General features: G+C 69.3%; 1 protein-coding gene across 3 annotated transcripts in view; it reads left to right on the forward strand.

The window, feature by feature from the left end:
• LRP1 (LDL receptor related protein 1) overlaps positions 1-20,984 on the forward strand; it is an 84,797-nt gene extending 63,813 nt beyond the window's left edge. For 2 of the 3 annotated variants that reach the window (XM_036455939.2, XM_045588154.1), the window contains 41 exons: positions 802-951; positions 1,022-1,144; positions 1,489-1,605; positions 1,692-1,820; positions 2,139-2,261; positions 2,341-2,481; positions 2,615-2,805; positions 3,736-3,919; positions 4,015-4,100; positions 4,199-4,318; positions 4,722-4,909; positions 5,025-5,230; positions 5,595-5,783; positions 6,665-6,813; positions 7,183-7,276; positions 7,358-7,474; positions 7,990-8,109; positions 8,463-8,585; positions 9,944-10,069; positions 10,455-10,571; positions 11,140-11,246; positions 11,336-11,468; positions 12,046-12,165; positions 12,268-12,390; positions 12,822-12,962; positions 13,054-13,188; positions 13,285-13,404; positions 14,287-14,555; positions 14,999-15,177; positions 15,814-15,920; positions 16,160-16,276; positions 16,686-16,862; positions 17,029-17,169; positions 17,262-17,435; positions 18,018-18,179; positions 18,549-18,723; positions 19,083-19,184; positions 19,332-19,396; positions 19,509-19,599; positions 19,693-19,837; positions 19,995-20,984. In XM_036455939.2, the coding sequence (XP_036311832.1) occupies positions 802-951; positions 1,022-1,144; positions 1,489-1,605; positions 1,692-1,820; positions 2,139-2,261; positions 2,341-2,481; positions 2,615-2,805; positions 3,736-3,919; positions 4,015-4,100; positions 4,199-4,318; positions 4,722-4,909; positions 5,025-5,230; positions 5,595-5,783; positions 6,665-6,813; positions 7,183-7,276; positions 7,358-7,474; positions 7,990-8,109; positions 8,463-8,585; positions 9,944-10,069; positions 10,455-10,571; positions 11,140-11,246; positions 11,336-11,468; positions 12,046-12,165; positions 12,268-12,390; positions 12,822-12,962; positions 13,054-13,188; positions 13,285-13,404; positions 14,287-14,555; positions 14,999-15,177; positions 15,814-15,920; positions 16,160-16,276; positions 16,686-16,862; positions 17,029-17,169; positions 17,262-17,435; positions 18,018-18,179; positions 18,549-18,723; positions 19,083-19,184; positions 19,332-19,396; positions 19,509-19,599; positions 19,693-19,837; positions 19,995-20,135 (5,717 nt within the window). In that variant the 3' untranslated portion in view covers positions 20,136-20,984. The remainder of the gene's footprint in view (positions 1-801; positions 952-1,021; positions 1,145-1,488; positions 1,606-1,691; positions 1,821-2,138; positions 2,262-2,340; positions 2,482-2,614; positions 2,806-3,735; positions 3,920-4,014; positions 4,101-4,198; positions 4,319-4,721; positions 4,910-5,024; positions 5,231-5,594; positions 5,784-6,664; positions 6,814-7,182; positions 7,277-7,357; positions 7,475-7,989; positions 8,110-8,462; positions 8,586-9,943; positions 10,070-10,454; positions 10,572-11,139; positions 11,247-11,335; positions 11,469-12,045; positions 12,166-12,267; positions 12,391-12,821; positions 12,963-13,053; positions 13,189-13,284; positions 13,405-14,286; positions 14,556-14,998; positions 15,178-15,813; positions 15,921-16,159; positions 16,277-16,685; positions 16,863-17,028; positions 17,170-17,261; positions 17,436-18,017; positions 18,180-18,548; positions 18,724-19,082; positions 19,185-19,331; positions 19,397-19,508; positions 19,600-19,692; positions 19,838-19,994) is intronic. The other variant, XM_036455941.2, reaches the window with a different exon arrangement.
• Positions 20,985-23,731: the final 2,747 nt, after the last annotated feature.

Consider the following 23,731-nt stretch of genomic DNA (forward strand, 5'->3'; position numbering starts at 1 on the left):
ACCCCCCCAGCTTCCCCCATCCCCCCGAGCCCCTCCCATCCCCCGTGCCCCCCCCATCCCCCGAGCTCCCCCATCCCCCCGAGCTCCCCCATCCCCCCGTGCCCCCCATCCCCCCGTGCCCCCCCATCCCCCCGAGCTCCCCCATCCCCCCGTGCCCCCCCATCCCCCCGTGCCCCCCCATCCCCCCGTGCCCCCATCCCCCGTGCCCCCCATCCCCCCGTTGCCCCCCATCCTCCCGAGCCCCCCCATCCTCCCGAGCTCCCCATCCTCCCATGCCCCCCCCGTCCTCCCCGCATCCTCCCGTGCTCCCCCATCCTCCCGTGCCCCCCATCCTCCCGTGCCCCCCCATCCTCCCGTGCCCCCCCCATCCTCCCGTGCCCCCCGTGCCCCCCATCCTCCCGTGCCCCCCCATCCTCCCGTGCCCCCCACCCCCCGTGCCCCCCATCCTCCCGTGCTCCCCCATCCCCCCGTGCCCCCCATCCCCCCGTGCCCCCCATCCTCCCGTGCTCCCCCATCCCCCCGTGCCCCCCATCCCCCCGTGCCCCCCATCCTCCCGTGCCCTCCATCCCCCCGTGCCCCCCATCCCCCTGTGCTCCTCTCTGCATGCCCTCTGGCCCACAGGCGGCCTCAGCCTCTCTGCCTGCTCCCTGCCTCCAGGCCCGAGCTCCCTGGGATTCAGGGAGGGCAGTGAGAGGAAGGTGTGGGCAGCACCCCACCTCAGGGACACCCATTTCCAAAACACACTGCCGCTGCCTGGGGGGTGTTTGGAGGAACCGGTGTCACCCTCCCCGCCCCCACCAGGCGCCACCGACTGCAGCAGCTACTTCCGCCTGGGCGTGAAGGGCGTGCGCTTCCAGCCCTGCGAGCACACCTCCCTCTGCTACGCGCCCAGCTGGGTGTGCGACGGCGCCAACGACTGCGGGGACTACAGCGACGAGCGGGACTGCCCAGGTCCGGCGCGGGCGGCGGGCGGGAGGCGGGCGGGCTGCGGAGAGCAGGACCTCACGCCCTCTCCCCCCAGGTGTGAAGCGCCCCAGGTGCCCCCTGAACTACTTCGCCTGCCCCAGCGGGCGCTGCATCCCCATGAGCTGGACGTGCGACAAGGAGGACGACTGTGAACACGGGGAGGACGAGAGCCACTGCAGTGAGTGACCGCAGCCCGTCCCCCAGGCCGGGAGCCCGTCCCCCACGCCGGGAGCCCGTCCCCCAGGCCGGGAGCCCGTCCCCCAGGCCGGGAGCCCGTCCCCCAGGCCGGGAGCCGGAGCGCCTGCGGGGCCAGGACCCCCACAGCCGCTAAGATCCAGTCCGGGCCCTGCTCTCGGCTCCCTCCAGAAATGCCCGGGGAGGAGGCGCCTGGGGCCTTCACCCAGACCCCCCTTAGGACCCTGAAGAGAGGGGTCCCCTCTCCGGCTCCCGCAGAGCCCCACAGAGGGTGCCGTGGGCCTCCCCTCCCCCCGTCCCCGCTAACTGCGGCTTTTGGCTCTCCAGACAAGTTCTGCTCGGAGGCCCAGTTCGAGTGCCAGAACCATCGCTGCATCTCCAAGCAGTGGCTGTGCGACGGCAGCGATGACTGCGGGGACGGCTCGGACGAGGCGGCTCACTGCGGTGAGGGCGGGGCCCCGGCAACCTCCCCATCCGCACACGCCCGGCTCCGCCCGCCCTGGTCCCAGCGGCTCCCTGTTCCCCCACAGAGGGCAAGACGTGTGGCCCCAACTCCTTCTCCTGCCCCGGCACCCACGTGTGCGTGCCCGAGCGCTGGCTCTGCGACGGCGACAAGGACTGTGCCGACGGCGCGGACGAGAGCGTGGCGGCCGGCTGCCGTGAGTGGCGGGGCGTGCGGGGCGGGGTGTGCGGAGAGGTGGGGGCGGGGCGGGGTGTGGGGACGGGGCGTGCAGGGCGGGGTGGGGGGGCGGGGTGTGCGGAGGGGTGGGGACGGGGCGTGCGGGGCGGAGTGTGCGGGCGGGGCGTGCGGAGCGGGGTGGGCAGCCAGTGGCCACCGGGGAGACCGAGGTCCAGCAGAGGAGGGGTTGCAGCCGGGGTCCCGCGGGGTCAGTGTCTCCAGCTCCGCCTGTCCTGCGGGAAGGCCCGGGGGCGGGCGGGCGGCGCTGGGCGGGGCTGAGGCCGTGCCGCGCCCGCAGTGTACAACAGCACCTGTGACGACCGCGAGTTCATGTGCCAGAACCGCCAGTGCATCCCCAAGCACTTCGTGTGCGACCACGACCGGGACTGCGCCGACGGCTCCGACGAGTCCCCCGAGTGTGGTGAGCGCGGGGCCGGGCCGCGGGGAGCAGGCCGTCCTCCGTGAGGAGCCGCCGGCCAACAGCCTCCCTCCGCCCCCAGAGTACCCGACCTGCGGCCCCAACGAGTTCCGCTGCGCCAACGGGCGCTGCCTGAGCTCCCGGCAGTGGGAGTGCGACGGCGAGAACGACTGCCACGACCAGAGCGACGAGGCGCCCATGAACCCGCACTGCACCAGCCCAGGTGGGCGCGCCGCTCCCCCCGCCCCCCACGCCCCCACCCGGTCCGGGCCCCACTGGCCTGGCCTCTTCCCGCTCCCACCTCCCCCACCTCCCCCCACCCGGTCCGGGCCCCACTGACCTGCCCGCCCCCCCAGAGCACAAGTGCTACGCCGCCTCGCAGTTCCTGTGCAGCAGCGGGCGCTGCGTGGCCGAGGCGCTGCTCTGCAACGGCCAGGACGACTGCGGCGACGGCTCGGACGAGCGCGGCTGCCACGTCAATGAGTGTCTCAGCCGCAAGCTCAGCGGCTGCAGCCAGGAGTGCGAGGACCTCAAGATCGGCTTCAAGGTGTGCCCCGCCCCATCCATCCATCCATTCACTCATCCATTCATCCAGGAGGGCTTTCTCCTCCCCATTCACCACATTCATTCACTGATTCATTCATTCACCCAGGAGGCCTCTTTCTCCAGCCCCATTCATTCACTCATTCCTCCAGGAGGGCTCTTTCTTCACCCCCATTCATTCACTCATTCATTCACTCAGGACTCTTTCTTCACCCCCATTCATTCACTCATTCATTCACTCAGGAAGACTCTTTCTCCATCCCCATTCATTTACTCATTCACTCATTCATCCGGGAGGGCACCTGCAGCCTGCTGGGCAGAGGGGACTCAGCAGTGACCAAGCAGTGAGCGCTGCAGGGCTGGCTCTGCATCGGGTGGGAGGTCGGGCCAGCAGGCTGTGTGGCCCACGTGAGAAAGGCTGAGAGGGCAGGGCGCACGTGGGTGTCAAGTGGACGATGTCCAGGGTGAAAATCGAGAGAGAGAGGCTGGACAGGAGAGCGAAACTGGGAGTGTAACCATGGAGATGGCATTTAAGTCCATGAGTCTGGATCCGACTCCCAAGGGAGCGATCGCAGCTGGAGAAGCAGCTCCCGGCCTGAGCCTGTGGGTGGCCCCCAGGGCTGGGGGAGTGGGGAGCCAGCCGAGCAGCTGGGGCTGAGCACAGCGAGGAGCACGGCCAGCTCTGTCCAGTGTGCCCAGGGCCACACCGATGAGGCCTGGACTCTGCCTGTGGAGGGGACACCTGGCGTCAGGGGGCTCCTCCAGTGGTTTTGGGGGGGGCGAGGGCCTGATCGCTGGCACGGTTGGCTCAGTACCTGCCTCCGTGGGAAGTCTGGGTTTTCCTAGTGGAGGGGACCGGAGCCCCACAGGGCCGTCAGCCCCGGGGGAGGCCGGCCCCTGCACGGCCCCCAGCCACGGCGCCCTGTGCCCGCAGTGCCGCTGCCGCCCCGGCTTCCGGCTGAAGGATGACGGCCGCACGTGTGCCGACGTGGACGAGTGCAGCACCACCTTCCCCTGCAGCCAGCTCTGCATCAACACCCACGGCAGCTACAAGTGTCTGTGCGTGGAGGGCTACGCCCCCCGCAGCGGCGACCCCCACAGCTGCAAGGCCGTGACCGGTGAGCCGGGGCCGCTGTGCGCCGCGGGGGGAGGGGAGGACCGGGAGCCCGGGACCGCCCGGACCAGGCGCTGAGCCCGGCTCCTCCGTCTGCAGATGAGGAGCCATTCCTGATCTTCGCCAACCGGTACTACCTGCGCAAGCTCAACCTGGACGGCTCCAACTACACGCTGCTGAAGCAGGTGCCGCCTGGCCCCCGCCCCGCCCGCCCCGCCCCGCCCCGAGCTCTGGCCTCTCCAGCGCCCCCTCCCGGCTACAGCCAGACCCGTCCCCCACGCAGGGCCTCAACAACGCCGTCGCCCTGGACTTTGACTACCGCGAGCAGATGATCTACTGGACGGACGTGACCACCCAGGGCAGCATGATCCGGAGGATGCACCTCAACGGCAGCGACGTGCAGGTGCGGCCGAGCCCACGCCCGGCTGCCATACAGGGCCCCTCCCCGGGGGGCGCTCTTTAATCCAAGGCCGCCTCCCTCCTCCCTCCTCCCACCCACCCACCTGCCGCAGTCATTTCCTTCCCTTTCCCGCGAGGCCTGTGTGACCGCTGGTCCTCGCCTCTCCCCTGCGCTGCGCCGGCGGAAGGCCTGGGAGGTTCCTCTCGCTCTTTGCCTGACCCCCAGTGAGTCCGCCGGGTGCTGTGCTCCCAGGCTCCTGCTGTTAGAGACCCCTCCCCTGCGCCTCGCCGCCCGGACCCCAGGCCGGGCTCTCCCGTGGCCCCCACGGCCACGCTCCCCACGTGGATGCGGGGAAGCCGAGGCTGAGGGGCCGCCGGGCACTCAGGCTCCCTCTCCTCCCCCGAAGGTGCTGCACCGGACCGGCCTCAGCAACCCCGACGGGCTGGCCGTGGACTGGGTGGGCGGCAACCTGTACTGGTGCGACAAGGGCCGGGACACCATCGAGGTGTCCAAGCTCAACGGGGCCTACCGGACGGTGCTGGTCAGCTCCGGCCTGCGGGAGCCCCGGGCGCTGGTGGTGGATGTGCAGAACGGGTAAGGGAGCTGGGCGGGGCGGGAGCCGGGAGCCGGCGAAGGCCGGCGGCAGGCGGCCAGGCCCCGCCTCCCCGCCGCAGCTGGCTCTCTCAGCTCAGCAACCCCCTCCTGCCAGGTACCTGTACTGGACGGACTGGGGGGACCACTCGCTCATCGGCCGGATCGGCATGGACGGCACAGGCCGCAGCGTCATCGTGGACACCAAGATCACGTGGCCCAACGGCCTGACCCTGGACTACGTCACCGAGCGCATCTACTGGGCCGACGCGCGCGAGGACTACATCGAGTTCGCCAGCCTGGACGGCTCCAACCGCCACGTGGGTCAGTCTGCCGGCGGCTGCCGCACCTGACGGGGCTGGGGCTGGGCTGCAGCGTCGGGATCAGGACTCAGGGCAAGAGTGGGCTCAGAGGGCACGGCCCAGGGTGGACTCGCCCCCCAGGGGTGTCCCGGGGGTTGGCCTAGACCAGATGACACCCTGGGGCAGGCGGGTGTGAGGGCCTGGGGTTGGCGTACTCTGGCACCCCTTCCTGACAGGAGACCATGTGATGCTGGGGTGCAGGAGCCGGCTCAGACAGGCCGGGTTGGGGTCCCAGAGCCCCCACTTACTAGCCGTGCGGCCTTGGGAAGCCACCGCCCCGCCTGGGGCTGAGCGGGCGCCTGCCTCACCCCCCTGCCCGTCCGCAGTGCTCAACCAGGACATCCCGCACATCTTCGCGCTGACCCTGTTTGAGGACTACGTCTACTGGACCGACTGGGAGACCAAGTCCATCAACCGAGCCCACAAGACCACAGGCGCCAACAAGACGCTGCTCATCAGCACGCTGCACCGGCCCATGGACCTGCACGTCTTCCACGCCCTTCGCCAGCCCGACGGTGAGTCCGCGGAGGGAGGAGGAGGGTGACCGGCACAGGGGCCATCGCATCCCGGTGTGACCTGCCCTCACAGGGTCCCTTCCCCCCTTCCCCGGCTCCCACCCCTTCCCCGGCTCCCACCCCTTCCCCAGCACCCACCCCTTCCCCTACACCCACCCCTTCCCCTACACCCACCCCTTCCCCTACACCCACCCCTTCCCCTACACCCACGCCTCCTCCAGCACCCACCCCTACCCCAGCACCCACCCCTCCTCCAGCACCCACCCCTTCCCCGGCTCCCACCCCTTCCCTGGCTCCTATCCCTTCCCCGGCTCCCACCGCTCCTCCAGCACCCACCCATCCTCCAGCACCCACCCCTTCCCCAGCACCCACCCCTTCCCCTGCACCCACGCCTCCTCCAGCACCCACCCCTACCCCAGCACCCACCCCTCCTCCAGCACCCACCCCTTCCCCAGCACCCACCCCTTCCCCCGGCACCCACCCCTCCTCCAGCACCCACCCTTCCCCAGCACTGGGAGATTTGAGAGGCTGTGGATGGGCCAGGGTCCGGCTCTCTGCCCTCAGCACAACCCAACCTGGGTCCCGCCCTGTGTCTCTCAGCCCCAAGGCTCTGAGGCCAGCCAGGCAGGGCGGGCCTGGGTGCAGGGACCCGAAGGCGGGCGGCCGTGGCTGAGGGAGGGCCCAGGGGAGGCAGTGTGGCCTCAGCTCCTCCTGGGAGAGCGGGACTGGCTGGCTCCCTCTGCCCGGGAGAGGCCGGGAGCTGCTGCCAGGCGGAGCCGGTGTTAGCGCCAGCGCTGCCCTCGCTCTGCCCGGGCCGGGCCCAGGAGTGGGGGCCGTCCCCGGGGCCCAGCACCGCCCTGACCCCCGTTCCCCCCCGGCAGTCCCCAACCACCCCTGCAAGGTCAACAACGGCGGCTGCAGCAACCTGTGCCTGCTGTCCCCCGGGGGCGGCCACAAGTGCGCCTGCCCCACCAACTTCTACCTGGGCAGCGACGGGCGCACCTGCGTGTCCAACTGCACCGCCAGCCAGGTGAGCCCGGGCCCTCAGCCGCGCCCCATCCCCGGCCCCACACCAGCACCCCCTCCTTCGACCCCAGCACCCTCTCTGATGTCCTCACGCATCTGGTCTTCCCGCACTAACACCCCCACATTTCTTGCCTACCTCTTGTCTCCCCACAGCAATACTTTTACACCCGTCACCTCACACAGACACCCCCACACCCTCGCCCCGACTCTCCTTCCACACAGACACCCCCTCACCCGGCCTTCCTTCCTGCACTCATCGTCCTCCCCCCAACATTCCCTGTCCCTGCCTCTCCTGTGAGCCGTCCAGCCCCTCAGAGAAACCCCCCGAGTCCCCCAGACCCCCGCCAACCCCTCTCGCCCCGCTGCCCTCCAGTTTGTGTGCAAGAACGACAAGTGCATCCCCTTCTGGTGGAAGTGCGACACGGAGGACGACTGCGGGGACCACTCGGATGAGCCTCCGGACTGCCGTGAGTGCGGCGGGGGCGGGGGGGGGGGGGGCAGCCCCCCAGCCCCCCAGCCCCCACCTGACGCGGAGCCTCTGCCCGCAGATGAGTTCAAGTGCCGCCCGGGACAGTTCCAGTGCTCCACCGGCATCTGCACCAACCCCGCCTTCATCTGCGACGGCGACAACGACTGCCAAGACAACAGCGACGAGGCCAACTGCGGTGAGGGCGCCTGGGCCGCCGCGCCTCCCGGGTCTGGGGCTTCCGCCCCCGCGCCTCCCGGGTCTGGGGGTTCCGCCCTCGCGCCTCCCGGGTCTGGGGGTTCCGCCCCCGCGCCTCCCGGGCCTGGGGCTTCCGCCCCCGCGCCTCCCTCGGTCTGGGGGTTCAGTGCTGCCTCCCTGGGTCTGGGGGTTCCGTTCCCGCGCCTCCCTCGGTCTGGGGGTTCAGTGCTGCCTCCCGGGTCTGGGGGTTCCACCACTGCGCCTCCCTCGGTCTGGGGGTTCAGTGCTGCCTCCCTGGGTCTGGGGGTTCCGCCCCCTGTACCTCCCTGGGTCTGGGGGTTCCGTGCTGCCTCCCTGGGTCTGGGGGTTCCGCCCCCTGCGCCTCCCCGGGCCTGGGGGTTCCGTGCTGCGCTCCAAGGGCAGGCTCCACCTCCAGGCCCTGAGCCCGCACCGCCCACTCCCTGCTCCCGAGCCTCGTCCACACGAATGACCTGCTCCCTCCTCTCCCCTCCCCAGACATCCACGTCTGCCTGCCCAGCCAGTTCAAGTGCACCAACACCAACCGCTGTATCCCCGGCATCTTCCGCTGCAACGGGCAGGACAACTGCGGGGACGGGGAGGACGAGCGGGACTGCCGTGAGTGCCCCCCCTGCCGCCCCTCCCTGCCGCCCCCCCTGGCAGGGAGGGGGTGGGGAACACACTTCACAGTGAAAGCCGCCCCCAGCCCTGTGCCCTCCGGGACGCTGACAGAGGGCAGCCTATTGTACGGGTGTTGGTTTGCTCCTAAAATCACGGCGCCGGGTGGAGGGATGGGAGGTCCAGGAGCACCGAGCACCAAAGGCAGATGGACTGTCCCTCCCCCCAAGAAGGTGCTGGCAGGGGGCGGGACGGGGGGCGGGGAGAGGATGAGGGGGGGCTGGGCAGCCAGACGGCGGTGTCGGAGCTGTGGTGGGAGGCACCCGGCGAGTCCTCATTCTGTCCCCCCACAGCCGAGGTGACCTGTGCCCCCAACCAGTTCCAGTGCTCCATCACCAAGCGCTGCATCCCCCGCGTCTGGGTGTGCGACCGCGACAACGACTGCGTGGACGGCAGCGACGAGCCCGCCAACTGCAGTGAGTGGCCCGGCGCCTGGGGCCCCGGAGCCCCCACCCACAGACCCTCCGCCCATTCCCACAGACCCTCCCCCCGGAGCCCCCGCCCACAGACCCTCCCCCCCCACAGACCCTCCGCCCCTCCCACAGACCCTCCGCCCCTCCCACAGACCCTCCCCCCTTCCACAGACCCTCCCCCCTCCCACAGACCCTCCCCCCCCACAGACCCGCCCCCCCACAGACCCTCCGCCCCCTCCCACAGACCCTTCGCCCCACAGACCCTCCCCCCTCCCACAGACCTTCCGCCCCTCCCACAGACCCTCCGCCCCCCACAGACCCTCCCCCCTCCCACAGACCCTCCCCCCGGAGCCCCCGCCCACAGACCCTCCGCCCCTCCCACGGACCCTCCCCCCTCCCACGGACCCTCCCCCCTCCCACAGACCCTCCCCCCCTCCCCCAGACCCTCCCACAGACCCTCCGCCCCTCCCACAGACCCTCCCCCATACAGACCCTCCGCCCCTCCCACAGACCCTCCGCCCCCCCAGCCTCGCCCCCTCCCACAGACCCTCCTCCCTCCCACAGACCCTACCCCCCACAGAGCCCCCCCACAGAGCCTCGCCCCCCCCACAGAGCCTCGCCCCCGCCCATAGACCCTCCCCCCCTCCCACAGACCCTCCGCCCCCCCCAGAGCCTTGCCCCCTCCCACAGAGCCTCGCCCCCTCCCACAGACCCTCCTCCCTCCCACAGATCCTCCCCCCCACAGAGCCTCGCCCCCCCCCACAGAGCCTCGCCCCCTCCCACAGACCCTCTCCCCCACAGACCCTCCCCCCCTCCCACAGACCCTCTGCCCCTCCCACAGACCCTCCCCCCTCCCACAGACCCTCCCCCCGGAGCCCCCGCCCACAGACCCTCCCCCACACAGACCCTCCGCCCTCCCACAGACCCTCCCCCCTCCCACAGACCCTCCGCCCCCTCCCACAGACCCTCCGCTCCCTCCCACAGACCCTCCCCCCGCCCACAGACCCTCCCCCCCACAGACCCTCCGCCCCTCCCACAGACCCTCCGCCCCTCCCACAGACCCTCCGCCCCCTCCCACAGACCCTCCGCCCCTCCCACAGACCCTACTCCCGGAGCCCCCGCCCACAGAGCCTCCGCCCAGAGCCCCCTCCCACAGACCCTCCGCCCCTCCCACAGACCCTCCCCCGGAGCCCCCGCCCACAGACCCTCCGCCCCTCCCACAGACCCTCCCCCGGAGCCCCCGCCCACAGACCCTCCGCCCCTCCCACAGACCCTCCCCCGGAGCCCCGCCCACAGAGCCGCGGGGACCCCTCAGTGCCCTCCCACCCTCAGCACACTCCTGAGTCCGCTCCCCCCTGCAGCCCAGATGACCTGCGGGCTGGACGAGTTCCGCTGCAAGGACTCGGGCCGCTGCATCCCGGCCCGCTGGAAGTGCGACGGGGAGGACGACTGCGGCGACGGCTCCGATGAGCCCAAGGAGGAGTGCGGTGAGCGCCCGCCCCAAGCCCAGGGCAGGGTCCTGCCGGGTGGGGAGGGCCCCCGCCGATGGGGGAGCTGGGCTGCCTGCCCACCGGCCACCGGCGGGCGGCCTCGCCCCGGCTCCTGGCTCCTGCTCTCCGGTCCGGCACATCCGGTCGGGCTCCGGGTCCTGGAGCCACCAGCACCTCCTCCGCTCACGCCCGTGCGGAACCTGTGAGGCCCGTTCACCCTCCGGAGGCCGCTCCCCCACGCGGGTCCCTCCTGCCCGGAACGGCCTCCCGGGCTGACCTGGCTCGGGCTGGACGCCCGCCCCCCCGCCCCGGCCCCGTGTGGGACCCTGGGCGGCCCCTGAGGTCTGCCCGGCTCTGCCCCTGACGCCGCCCTGCCCCCCAGACGAGCGCACCTGTGAGCCCTACCAGTTCCGCTGCAAGAACAACCGCTGCGTGCCCGGCCGCTGGCAGTGCGACTACGACAACGACTGCGGGGACAACTCGGACGAGGAGAGCTGCAGTACGTCCCCCCCCCAGCCCGCGCCCCACCCCGCACTCCCGCCCCCGCCGCCAGGGCAGCCGCCTCCAGGGCTGGGGGTCAGGAGCACCCCCCTCCATGCTGTGTATTTGAGTTTGTGCCATTTCACCTCATCTCACGTTTCTCTCCATTTTCACACTGTCCTCTCGGGGTCGCAGAGGTAGGTGTTGCCGATGTGCTGTGCTCCCACCACACCCCGCCTCCGCCCACAGCCCACCCCGTGCCCGTGCCATGCCTCAGCCCATCACCCTTGACTGGCCGCTCCCTGAACCCTGGTGCTTGTCCTAGTGGTCTCGTCCCTCCCCTCCCTTCCCACACACAGTGTGTCCGAGGGCAGGGCCGGGGACCCGTGCCCGCCCTCCTGTGTGTGCCCGGGGGTGAGTGAGTGCCCCCGAGGACAGTCGGTGGCTGCGCTGCGCGGGATTGGCTGAGTGTTTCGGCCGTCCTGCCGGTCAGCGGGGGCTTTGAGGAACACAGCGACGGGTGGTATTACTCTGCCGAGGGCAGGGTGCCCATGCCCACCTCCGGGGCCTGTCTCGTCCCTCCCCAGCCCCTCGCCCCTGCTCTGAGAGTGAGTTTTCCTGTGCCAATGGCCGCTGCATCGCCGGGCGCTGGAAATGCGATGGGGACCACGACTGTGCGGACGGCTCGGACGAGGTGGGCAGGGGAACCGGGGGGGAGAGGGGGGGTCAGCAGGGCTGCAGGGGTGCCCGGGTCTGACCCGGGTGCCCACTCCCGGCCCACAGAAGGACTGCACGCCCCGCTGTGACATGGACCAGTTCCAGTGCAAGAGCGGGCACTGCATCCCCCTGCGCTGGCGCTGCGATGCCGACGCTGACTGCATGGACGGCAGCGACGAGGAGGCCTGCGGCACCGGCGGTGAGCCCTGCCCCCCACACCCGCCCTCGCCCAGGAGCCTGTGGGGCTGAAACCCGGCAGAAACGGCGGGCTCTGTCCATCCCGGCCTCGCCCGCTCGTTCCCAGAAGGCGGTTGGTTGCCCTGAGAAACAGCCCCTGCTCACGCTCCTTTCCCCGGGAATGAGGCGGGGGCTCCGCAGCCTCCAGGGGCCTGTGGAGCCGGTGAGACCCCGACCGGGAGGGCAGGCACCCTGGCTCCGCCTTGGGGGCTGAGGACAGGCTGGAACCGGCCCCTGACTCCCAGCCCAGCGCTCCTCGCCCTGGAGGGGCCTGTGTCCTGCCGCCACCACCCGAGAGGGCTCTCCGGACCCTCCTGGACACTCGTCCCCAAAAGGCTTTCCCCCTGAATTAGCAGAGGAGGCAGCTCTGCCCAGCTGGCAGAAAACTACCCCCGGGTCCCCTCCAGCTGCCCGCCCCCCCGCCCCCTCCTGCCTGTGGCCTGGCCGCCCGGTGGAGGGCGGGCCTGGGCCGGGCCTGTCCCTGCACCCGGCCGCCTGGGCTCAGCGTGGCTGGCTCTCTGCCCCTGCCCGGCCTGCAGTGCGGACCTGCCCGCTGGACGAGTTCCAGTGCAACAACACCCTGTGCAAGCCCCTGGCCTGGAAGTGCGACGGCGAGGACGACTGCGGGGACAACTCGGACGAGAACCCCGAGGAGTGCGGTGAGTGAGGCCGTGGGGCGAGGGCGGGCGGAGCCGGGGCCGAGAGGCTCTGGCTGCCCGGCCCAGCCGCTCGCCCGGGGCTGACCGCCCCGTCCCCTGCAGCCCGGTTTGTGTGCCCGCCCAACCGGCCCTTCCGCTGCAAGAACGACCGCGTCTGCCTGTGGATCGGCCGCCAGTGTGACGGCACCGACAACTGCGGGGACGGGACGGACGAGGAGGACTGTGGTGAGCAAGGGCCAGGAGGAGGAGCTGGGGGGCCCGGGAGGAGGAGCTGGGGGGCCGGGAGGAGGAGCTGGGGGGCCTGGGAGGAGGAGCTGGGGGGCCAGGAGGAGGAGCTGGGGGGCCCGGGAGGAGGAGCTGGGGGGCCAGGAAGGAGGAGCTGGGCCGGGAGGGGTGGGCGGGGAGGAGGGCTGGCCCAGGGGGAGCTGTGTCCGGGAATGAACTTACTGGAAGGGGAGGTTCCGTGGCCGGGAGCGCGCTGGCGGCCTCCTGAGGCCCAAGGTCTGGAGGTGGAGACCATGGTGTCTAACCAGCCGCTCCTGAAAGCTTGACCAGTGGCCGGGCCTGGTCCCACCTTTACCCGCGGCTCCTGGGAGGAGGGGGCAGGGTGGTGAGTGCCCAGGACCTGAAGCCTCCTCTCCCTCCCCCCTCCCCAGAGCCCCCCACGGCGCAGACCCCCCACTGCAAAGACAGGAAGGAGTTTCTGTGCCGCAACCAGCGCTGCCTCTCCTCCTCGCTGCGCTGCAACATGTTCGACGACTGTGGGGACGGCTCGGACGAGGAGGACTGCAGCATCGGTGAGGGGGCGTGCGGGGCAGCGGGGGGCCGGACAGCCAAAGCCCGGGTGGGGCGGCCCCGGGGAGAGCACCCACTCTCTGTGCCCCGCAGACCCCAAGCTGACCAGCTGCGCCACCAACGCCAGCCTCTGCGGGGATGAGGCGCGCTGCGTGCGCACCGAGAAGGCCGCCTACTGCGCCTGCCGCACCGGCTTCCACACGGTGCCGGGCCAGCCCGGATGCCAGGGTAGGAGGGGGGACGGGGTGCCAGGGTAGGAGCGGGGATGGGGTGGGCGGGGGGAGAGGCAGCAGCTTCTCCATGACCCCCTCCCTGTCACCCCAGACATCAACGAGTGCCTGCGCTTTGGCACCTGCTCCCAGCTCTGCAACAACACCAAGGGCGGCCACCTCTGCAGCTGCGCGCGCAACTTCATGAAGACGCACAACACCTGCAAGGCGGAAGGTGCGCCGGGGGCGGGGCCACGGCGGGGGCGGGGCCTGCAGCACCAGGATATCCCCGGGTGGGCCCCAGATGGGGTGCTGTCCTCCGTGCACCCCTGCCCAAGCGTGGAACCCCAGAGCTGCAGGTGCCGCCTCTGTGCACGGTGTGTGCTGGCGCACCGAGGGCTGCACACGCACATCCCACACGGGCCTCCCACCCACCATGTCCAGGGGAGGGGCGCAGACACACATGGCCACACTGGCAGCCACACGGACCCCCCTGCGTGTCCCCTCCATGCTTCCCTTTTGTCAGCTCACGGGGACGTAAGTGAGAAAGTTGCCAGCTGTTTAATGTGTACGGGGTGATGCTTTAGCACATGTACAACTTGTGAGAGGATTCCCCCTGTCGAGTTAATTAACACATCCACCAGCTCACACGTTACCTTTTGTTTTTGAACACGCAAGTTCTCGCCCGTGTGCGTAGACACACACCTGCAGGGTCCTGCAGAGCACGCCCACACATTCCAGTGCACTCCCATGCGCACACACCTACCCCCTCCGTGCCTGTGCCCATGGGCCCACACGCGTGTGCCCCCGTGAGCACACGTCGGACAGGTGTGGCAGAGAGCCAGGTGATGACAGCCCGAGGCCATGGGGAGCGGAGGGCAGGTCCCCTGGATAAGCTCGAGGAGGAGGAGGAGGGGGGATAGGAGGAGGCCGAGGCTGGCACAGAGCGCCCGGCTGAGCCGAGAGGCTGACGAGGAGCGAAGACCTCAGTGTGCACGGGGCTGGGCCGGGCGAGGAGCACCTGTCGGGCACACCTCTCCCGGCACCAGGCGGGGCAGCCCCGGCCCTTCCCCACACCCTACACCCCACACCTCACACCCGGCCTCTCGCCCTCCAGGCTCCGAGTACCAGGTCCTGTACATCGCCGACGACAACGAGATCCGCAGCCTGTTCCCCAGCCACCCCCACTCCGCCTACGAGCAGGCCTTCCAGGGCGACGAGAGCGTCCGCATCGACGCCATGGACGTGCACGTCAAGGCCGGCCGCGTCTACTGGACCAACTGGCACACGGGCACCATCTCCTACCGCAGCCTGCCGCCCGCGGCCCCTCCCACCACGTCCAACCGGCACCGGAGAGAGATCGACGGGGGCGTCACCCACCTGAATGTGAGCACCAGCCCGGGGCGGGGTTCTGAGCAGATAGACAGGGACGGAGGGGGCATGTTGGAGACCGGCCGAGGGCAGCAGGGCAGTGAGTCTGCAGCCCCCGGAGGGGGCACTGGGCACACAGGCTGCAGTTGGAGCCACATCCAACCCCTGGTACACACACACACACACACACACACCCACACACCCACACACCCTGTGTCAATCTTGGCCAGCCTACCTGGCCTCTTTGGGCCTCACTTTGTTCCTCAATAAAGCAGCGCGATGACGGCTAATCCAGCCAAATACGTGGGAGCACTAGGGTGGCCGTGAGATAATCACCTGTTGAATCTGCTCAAAGCCAGGGTTAGCTCCCCGTCGGGGAAGAGTTTTTGGCAGAGAACAGCTGCCAGGGTTGGGGGCGTGTGGAGCCCAGGCACTGTGACACACACACCCCCGTTCAGATTTCAGGGCTCAAGATGCCCAGGGGCATCGCCATCGACTGGGTGGCCGGGAACGTGTACTGGACGGACTCTGGCCGCGACGTGATCGAGGTGGCGCAGATGAAGGGCGAGAACCGCAAGACCCTCATCTCCGGCATGATCGACGAGCCGCACGCCATCGTGGTGGACCCGCTGCGGGGGTGGGCAGGGCTGGGGGTGGGCGGGGCTTCGGGGGTGGGCAGGGCTGGGGGGGGCAGGGCTGCTGGGGGGCAGGGCTGGGGGTGGGCGGGGCTTCGGGGGTGGGCAGGGCTGGGGGGGGCAGGGCTGGGGGGTGGGCGGGGCTGCGGGGGTGGGCAGGGCTGGGGGGGGCTGGGGGGGCAGGGCTGGGGGGGGCAGGGCTGGGGGGGCATCTGGGCTGGGATGGGGTGGGGTCCCAGCGCCCCAGGGCACTCTTCTGCCGCCCAGGCCAGCCTGGGCCTCAGGCCTCCCCACCTGCCCCACTCTGGCCCTCCCCTGCTGCCTGTGCCTGGACTCCCACCGGGCCTGCCCAGACCGGCCTGGCTGCCCTGTGGCTGCTGTCCTGGGCAGCCAGGGTCTGCCTGCTCCTCGGCCCCCGGGGGCGGCTCTGCCCGCCTTGCTGACCCGGATCAGCTCATTGTGGTTTGAGAAGAAGAGTCTGAACCTGGTCAGGGGCCTGGCTCCCCGATTCTCTCTGGAGGAGGCAGTAGAGTGCCCTCCTAAGACCCCGAAGTCCCTGTGCCCAGGCCAGGAACCTGCTGGCCCCCCTGGCCGGCCTCCTCAGGTCCTGCCCGTACTCACCCCTTCTCCCTCCCCAGCACCATGTACTGGTCAGATTGGGGGAACCACCCCAAGATTGAGACGGCAGCGATGGACGGGACCCTGCGGGAGACGCTGGTGCAGGACAACATCCAGTGGCCCACAGGTCGGTGACAGTGGCTGCGGCAGCGGGGGGCAGGGTGTGGCCGGGGCGGGGGCGCCGAAGTCACACACCAGCTGGGGAGGGGACAGCTCCCACGGGTGGGCTGGCGGGGCTTGAGAGCTTTTCCAAAAGAGCGGTGGGTGGTGGCTGTGGAACGGGTGGAGCGGTCCCCACACGGAGACCGTTCTGCTGTCTCCCGGCCGGCGGCGGGCAGCCGGGGCCTCACCGCGCTGTCTCCCCAGGCCTGGCTGTGGATTACCACAACGAGCGGCTGTACTGGGCCGATGCCAAGCTCTCGGTCATCGGCAGCATCCGGCTCAACGGCACTGACCCCATCGTGGCTGTCGACAGCAAACGAGGTGAGTGTCTGACAGCAGCCTCGGCCCCCCACCCCCGACCCCGACCCCAGGCCTCTCCTCTGAGCCCACGGCCTCCCCATGCCTGCTGTCCTCCCCGGCCTGGCCTTCCCTGCACCAGCCCCGCAGGCCCGAGGCCCGCTTGTCGGTCCATTCATTACATCATCCGTGAGTACGGGGCTGCCTGGAGGTGGCGGCAGGACCTTAGCAGACGAGGGGAGAGGAGCAGATGTCAGTGCTGGCCCCGCAGCCTAGGGTGACGGGCCTTGTGCACGGGGTCACCGCGGGAGGCAGGAGAGGCTGGGGCACGGGGTTTGGGATATGTTGGGTGGGAGGTGCCTGGGAACCATGGGCCAGTGTCCTGGAGAGTGTGACCCGGGCCTGAGTCCCCTCCGCGTCCCCCTCCCCCCAGGCCTGAGCCACCCCTTCAGCATCGACGTCTTTGAGGATTACATCTACGGTGTCACCTACGTCAATAACCGTGTCTTCAAGATCCATAAGTTCGGGCACAGCCCTCTGGTCAACCTGACGGGGGGCCTGAACCACGCCTCGGACGTGGTCCTGTACCACCAGCACAAGCAGCCCGACGGTGGGCGGGCGGGGGGGCCGGGGGGACGGTGGGCGGGGGGCCCGGGGGGGGGGGGGGGGTTGGGGGGCTGGGGCACCGCGTCGCCACGCCGCGGCCTCGGTTCCCGGCGGGCGGGGCGAGGGCGGGGTCCAGGGGGCTCACCTCCCTCCCCGGCCCGCGCCTGCAGTGACCAACCCCTGTGACCGCAAGAAGTGCGAGTGGCTCTGCCTGCTGAGCCCCAGCGGGCCCGTCTGCACCTGCCCCAACGGGAAGCGCCTGGACAACGGCACCTGCGTGTCCGTGCCCTCCCCGACGCCCCCGCCCGACGGTAGGCTCGCCCCTCCCTGCCCCGGCCCCGCCCGGACTCTCTCCCCGCAGCCCCTGAGGTCCTCCTCCCTGGCTCCGTCTGTGCTCCCCCAGCTCCTCGGCCGGGGACCTGTAACCTGCAGTGCTTCAACGGCGGCAGCTGCTTCCTCAACGCCCGGCGGCAGCCCAAGTGCCGCTGCCAGCCCCGCTACACCGGGGACAAGTGCGAGCTGGACCAGTGCTGGGAGCACTGCCAGAACGGGGGCACCTGCGCCGCCTCCCCCTCCGGTACGCCTCCGCGCCCCCGGCCCTCGGCCCGCGCCCCCGCCCGCTGCCGCCTCAGGCAGCCCCCCGCCCCCAGCCCCCAGCCCCCGCCCCGCTGCCGCCTCAGGCAGCCCCCAGCCCCCAGCCCCCAGCCCCGCTGCCGCCTCAGGCAGCCCCCAGCCCCCAGCCCCCAGCCCCCCGCCCCGCTGCCGCCTCAGGCAGCCCCCAGCCCCCCGCCCCCCGCCCCCAGCCCCCAGCCCCGCTGCCGCCTCAGGCAGCCCCCAGCCCCCAGACCCCCAGCCCCGCTGCCGCCTCAGGCAGCCCCCAGCCCCCAGACCCCAGACCCCCGCCCCACTGCCGCCTCAGGCAGACCCCCAGCCCCGCTGCCGCCTCAGGCAGCCCCCAGCCCCCAGCCCCGCTGCTGCCTCAGGCAGACCCCCAGCCCCCAGCCCTGCCTTCTCCTCTGCCTCCGCTGCCTCCTGTCCCCAGCCCGGGGTCCCTCCCCTGCTGTCTGCCTCCGCCCAGGGCCTCGCCGCCCGCTCCTCTGCAGTGGGGCCGGGGAGGGGGCTCGCGGGCCCCAGTCCCTCTCACACGTCCTCTCCGCAGGCGTGCCCACCTGCCGCTGCCCCACCGGCTTCACGGGCCCCAGGTGCACCCAGCAGGTGTGCGCGGGCTACTGTGCCAACAACAGCACCTGCACCGTCAACCAGGGCAACCAGCCCCGGTGCCAGTGCCTGCCGGGCTTCCTGGGTGACCGCTGCCAGTACCGTGAGTCAGCCAGCCCTGGGCCCCGGGGACCCCGGGCGAGGGGGCTGGGGGCCTCAGAGCCCGGGGTGGGGCCACAGGCGTGAGTTCCGGGGAGGAAGGCCGTTCGATCTCAGCCAGGCCAGGTAGCTGTGCTCCCCCCCTGGGAGGGCACTTCCTCTGAGCAAGTGAGCCCTCTGGCACCAGGATTAGTCTCGAAAAAGCAGTGCCCTGTTGTCAGGGTGCTCGGGGACATCCTCGTCAGGGCACCCTGGAGCCTATGAGGTGGGGATCACCCAGGCCTGGGCGTCCCGCTCCGCCCACATGCACACTGTGGAGGACCCTCATGAGGGTGGGGCTTCAGGCACCTCCTGTCCGCCCACCACCCCACAGGGCACTGCTCTGGCTACTGTGAGAACTCGGGCACATGCCAAATGACCTCGGACGGCTCCCGGCAGTGCCGCTGCACCGCCCACTTCGAGGGGCCCCGGTGTGAGGTGGATAAGTGCAGCCGCTGTCTCGACGGAACCTGCAACGTCAACAGGCAGAGCGGGGACGTCACCTGCAAGTGAGTGCCTGGCTAGACCCTGCCCTGTCCCAGCTCTGCGTCCATCTGCTCCTCCCAGCCCTGCCCTGCCCTGCCCTGCCCAGGCTGCTCAGACACCCTCTCCCAGCCCTGCCCTGCCCCTGCCCCAGCCACTCAGACACCCTCTCCCAGCCCTGCCCTGCCCCTGCCCCAGCCTCCCAGACACCCTCTCCCAGCCCTGCCCTGCCCTGCCCTGCCCCAGCCTCCCAGACACCCTCTCCCAGCCCTGCCCCTGCCCCAGCCGCTGGACACCCTCTCCCAGCCCTGCCCTGCCCCTGCCCTGCCCCAGCCGCTCAGACACCCTCTCCCAGCCCTGCCCAGCATCTCACTTCTTCTTGCAGCTGCTCGGACGGCCGGATGGCCCCCAGCTGTCTGACCTGCGCTGGCCACTGCAGCAATGGCGGCTCCTGCACCATGAACAGCAAAATGATGCCTGAGTGCCAGTGAGTTGGGCCTGAGCCTCCTTGAGGCCTAGATCATCCCCTTCCCCAAGTCTCAGCGGGACCATCAGGGCCCCGTGGCCCTTCTCCACCTCCCGGGCAGCCGTGGCTCGGAGCCGTGCCTGCTCAGCTCTGCCCTCCTGTCCGCAGGTGCCCGCCCCACATGGCAGGACCCCGGTGTGAAGAGCAAGTGATCAGCCAGCAGCAGTCTGGACGTAGGTGGCAGAGGGGCGGGGAGGCATGGCTGCCGGGACCTGGAACTGGGGGGGGTGGGGGGGACCCTGCTTCCTGTGCCTTCTGGACCGTTTCCCATCTCCTCCCCCCTAGATATGGCCTCCATCCTGATCCCGCTGCTGCTGCTGCTGCTGCTGCTCCTGGCAGCTGGCGTGGTGTTCTGGTACAAGCGGCGAGTGCGGGGGTGAGTTGCGGGGAGTCTGGGGAATCCTAGTCATGGCCACCCCTCGCCCTGCCCCTCTAGAGTCTCTGCCCCTGTGCTCCTGCCTCTCCCCAGGGCCAAGGGCTTCCAGCACCAGCGGATGACCAACGGGGCCATGAACGTGGAGATCGGGAACCCCACCTACAAGATGTACGAAGGCGGGGAGCCTGATGACGTGGGAGGCCTCCTGGATGCAGACTTTGCCCTGGACCCTGACAAGGTGGGCTGGGGGGGGGGGGGGGCAGAGGAGTCGGCTTCGGGGGCAGGGGTGAGAGACTGCGGATGGGGGGGGTGAATGAGGGTGTTTGGGGGGTGAGGGGGCCAAGGCCGGGGAGCCCGGCCTCTGAGCCCCACCTGATCCCTCTGTCACCTTGCAGCCCACCAACTTCACCAACCCCGTGTACGCCACCCTCTACATGGGCGGCCACGGCAGCCGCCACTCCTTGGCCAGCACGGATGAGAAGAGAGAACTCCTGGGCCGGGGCCCTGAGGATGAGCTAGGGGACCCTTTGGCGTAGGCCCGGCCCCGCCCGCCCCGTCGGACTTGCCCCAGAGAGCCTCCGCCTCCGCCAGCCCCTCCTGCCCAGCCAGCCCTGCCCGGCCGCCGCCGGGATGTATAAATGTAAAAATGAAGGAATTACTTTTTATATGTGAGTGAGCGAGCGAGCGAGCGAGCACAGTATTATCTCTTTTCATTCTTCTCCCTCCTGCCCACTCCGCAGCACCCCCTCCCAATGCTGCCTTCGGGGGGGGGGGGGGGACACGGAGGGCCCTGGGGGCTCCTTTGGCTTACAGGTATAAGGGACCCCACCTCCCATCTTCCCACCAACACGCACCTCCACTGGGAGAGCTGGTGGTGCTGCCTCCCCTCCTGGTCGAGACACTTGGCCAGGGCTCTCCCTGTAGCCCCCCGATACCCGCCTGGCTCCCCGAGGGCTGGCTCTGGGGCGGAGAGTCCTCACAGCCCCTGTCTGGAGGATTTGGCTCTGGCTAAGGTAGGAAGGAAAGGATGGAGTTTTTAGTTCTTGGGGGCGTCCATCCCATGCCCCAGTCCCCATTCTAGGGGCAACCTTGAGACGGCCACGCTCGGTACCCCTCCCAGACAGGCACCCCATCTCCAGTGCCCCCACGTGGCTCCCAGGGCTGGAGACTTTGGTAGACGGTCCCCCAGACTCCCCTCCCCTGGGGAGGAGGTGGGGCACACCGAGGAAGGGCAAGCGGGCAGCCCCGTTTTGGGGACCGGAACGTTTTAATAATTTTTGCTGAATTCCTTTACAACTAAATAACAGATATTGTTATAAATAAAATTGTAAAAAAAGAAAAAGAAAAAAAAGAAAAGAAAAGAAAAAAAAAAGCCACTTGTGTCTACCTATGAGTGTGAGATTCTGGGAGCTGGGCTGTGCTTTCGGGCTTCAGCCACCAGAGGGAGCCCTGCTCCACGCCACGCGGGAGGCGGGCTTGAGCGTCTGAGTACCCTTTTCCCTCCACCTGGGCAGTGGCGGGAGAAGGGGGTGACACTGGACTTGACAGGAGAGATCTGCTTCTTCCCTGTGTGTGGCCTTGAGCAGGTGACTTCACCCCCCTGGATCTTGTTTCCCTTGGCTCTGGGATACTAACCCCAGGATCTGTTTCTCTGCATTGTCACTCTTATGGGACACCACCCCGCCCCTACCCAAAGCATCCCCCAGGGAGAAGTCCCGCCGTGAGACATGAGCACACTAGGCTTGTGAGGGGACTGCTCATCCTTCAGGGCGGTCCCTCGCAGCTCCCTGCCTGGAGTTGTTCTTAAAGCGCTGCCATCTCACATGTCATGGAGACCAGTTAATCAGATGCCAGGAGTAGAACCCTGGACTCAGGAGAAAGGGGGTCCTAGAGTGAAGGAGAGCAGGGAGAACCAGTTTGCCAGGCCCCGTGGGCCACCCACAGACCCCCATCTGTGGACAGGAAAGCACAGCTACAATCAAAGGGACCCCCATCTACTTCACCTCCTGGCCCGAGAAGGGGACCTCCTGCAGGTCACACAGCTTTACACCGAGTCCCACTCCTCAACAGGAAATAGGAGCTTAGGGTGGCTGCAAAGGCCCCTTACCCAACTCCCAAAGGAGGAGCACTGCCTTTCATTCCCCTTCCCTCTTAGCTCTGAGATTTCACCTCCAACCTGGGCCTCCAAGCCCCCTCTGAGATCTGCCGCCCGGCTCCACAAAGGGCCCAAGGGCGGAGGAATCCTGGTGAGAAGGGGCGTCCTTGATCTTTGAGAGGGAGGTTGCGCACCCATCTGTCCACCAGGTGGCGCATGCATTCCTGCAGCGCTGCTCATCCAGAAACCCGGCACAGCCCCCTCCCCAGCACACTAATTATGCACCTGCGGGCGGACCCCAGCCCTGCCTCTCCCTTCCTCCCCAGGGGCTATTCTGCCACACCCCCTCCACCCTCCGCCGGCGGCTCCTCTCCAGCTCCTCTCCCTCCCCCAGCGCTCCGCCTGCTCCCCCACCACACCACCAGCAGCCCCACCCCCTCACTCTCTCCCTCTGCCAGCCGTGCATCTGGCGCCCCCGGGGAGCCACTGATTCTCTGCCTGTCGCCTCAAGATCCTGGGCAAAGCGAGAGGGGTCCCCAGCTGCGGCTTGGAAGGCACACCCCTCCTGTCAGCATCCTATCTCTACCCCCCAGGAACAGCAAGGAGAGGGTCTAGCAGGAGGAAGAGACGGGCAGAACCAGGGGCAGGGGCGATATAAACAGAACGAGAGACGAGATACAGAGATGGAGACATAAGGGGACAGGCAAAGACCCCGAGAAGGGAGGAAGGGAGGTGTGTGTGTGTGTGTGTGTGTGTGGCTGGAGGGAGAAGGGGGTGACCTGAGATTGTAGCAGAAGGATAGATGGGGTGGGACTGATGGGCCTCTGTCCTGGGCACCCAAGGTCCCCACCCACTGTTGCCACACCCCTGGGCTTGAGGCTGGGGCTCAGAATTCTCGGAGCCTCTGGCCTGGCCACTCCTGCCTCCTCTCTGCTCCACTGGCACCCAGATTCCTGTCCCCTGGCTGGCCGGCTGCCTGCCTGCCTCATCTTCGCAGCCTCCCTGATCTTTTGTGTGAGTGTCTGTCACATCCCTCTATCTGTCTGCTTGTTCGCGCCTGGGCTTGTCTTCTGGGCTGGCAGTGCCAGCGTACACCTGCCTGTGTGTCCTCTGGTCGCTTGCCTCTCTGCCAGGCGAGGAAGCAGGGCAGGCTCTGAAGACATGGTGGGTGTGCTCGTCTCTCGGTGCAGCTGTGCATTTGTCTCTGTCTGTGCCTGCTCCCCCGTGCGTGTAAACCAGCTGTGTCCATCCGGGTGTCTGTGTGCCTCTAGCGCGTCTGGCCTCTGCGTGCATGTGCTCCACTCTGCCTGTGTGCTCACCTCCGCGGTGTGGCCTGCCCCTGTGTGCATGGCTGGGTGTGTGTGCAGTGTCTCAGGGTGTGCACCTCTCTGCCTCTGCTTGCCTCTATCTCTCGCCTTGTCCCCATCTCTCTGTTTGTTCCTATCGTTGGCTTGTCCCTCTCTCTAGCTGTCTAGGTGTTGGGTCATACCACAACCTCAGCCACAGCATCCGTGCATAGCAACAGCTGACAGCTGAAGACCAGGCTGGAGAGGGAGAGAGAGACTGGGAGGAGGAGGGAGCTGGTGAAGAAACAGCCAAGAGGATAGGGACAGAGACAAGGACAGAGACAGAGACAGAGGAAGGGACAGGGATGGAGGAGCTGATGGTGAAAGATGGGATAGTGAGAGGGGAGGGAACAGAGATCGCACCCATGGGCCAGGCCAGGCGGCGCTGAGGGGGCTTTCTGCCACCCCCCCGCGAGGCGCACTGGGGCACGGGGGGCGGGGTGAGGGCAAAGGTGAAAGGCTGGTCCAGCCAAGGAACACAGATCGCGGAGGTGCCCCGGGGCGGGAGGGGCCGGCGGCGGCGCCGTTCGTCAGCCCTATTGACAGACGTGATGGGGTTTCCGTCCGTGATCAATGATTCTCATCTCCCGGCCGAATGAGCCGCCGGGCGCCCATCCATCCCCGTCAGCGGCGGCGGCCGCCCGGGGCCCCGCCCGCTCACCTCGCCCCGGCCGCGATCCCGCCCCGGGAC

This window comes from Pipistrellus kuhlii, unplaced genomic scaffold (genome assembly GCF_014108245.1).
Source record: "Pipistrellus kuhlii isolate mPipKuh1 unplaced genomic scaffold, mPipKuh1.p scaffold_m20_p_3, whole genome shotgun sequence".
Taxonomy (NCBI): Eukaryota; Metazoa; Chordata; class Mammalia; order Chiroptera; family Vespertilionidae; genus Pipistrellus; species Pipistrellus kuhlii.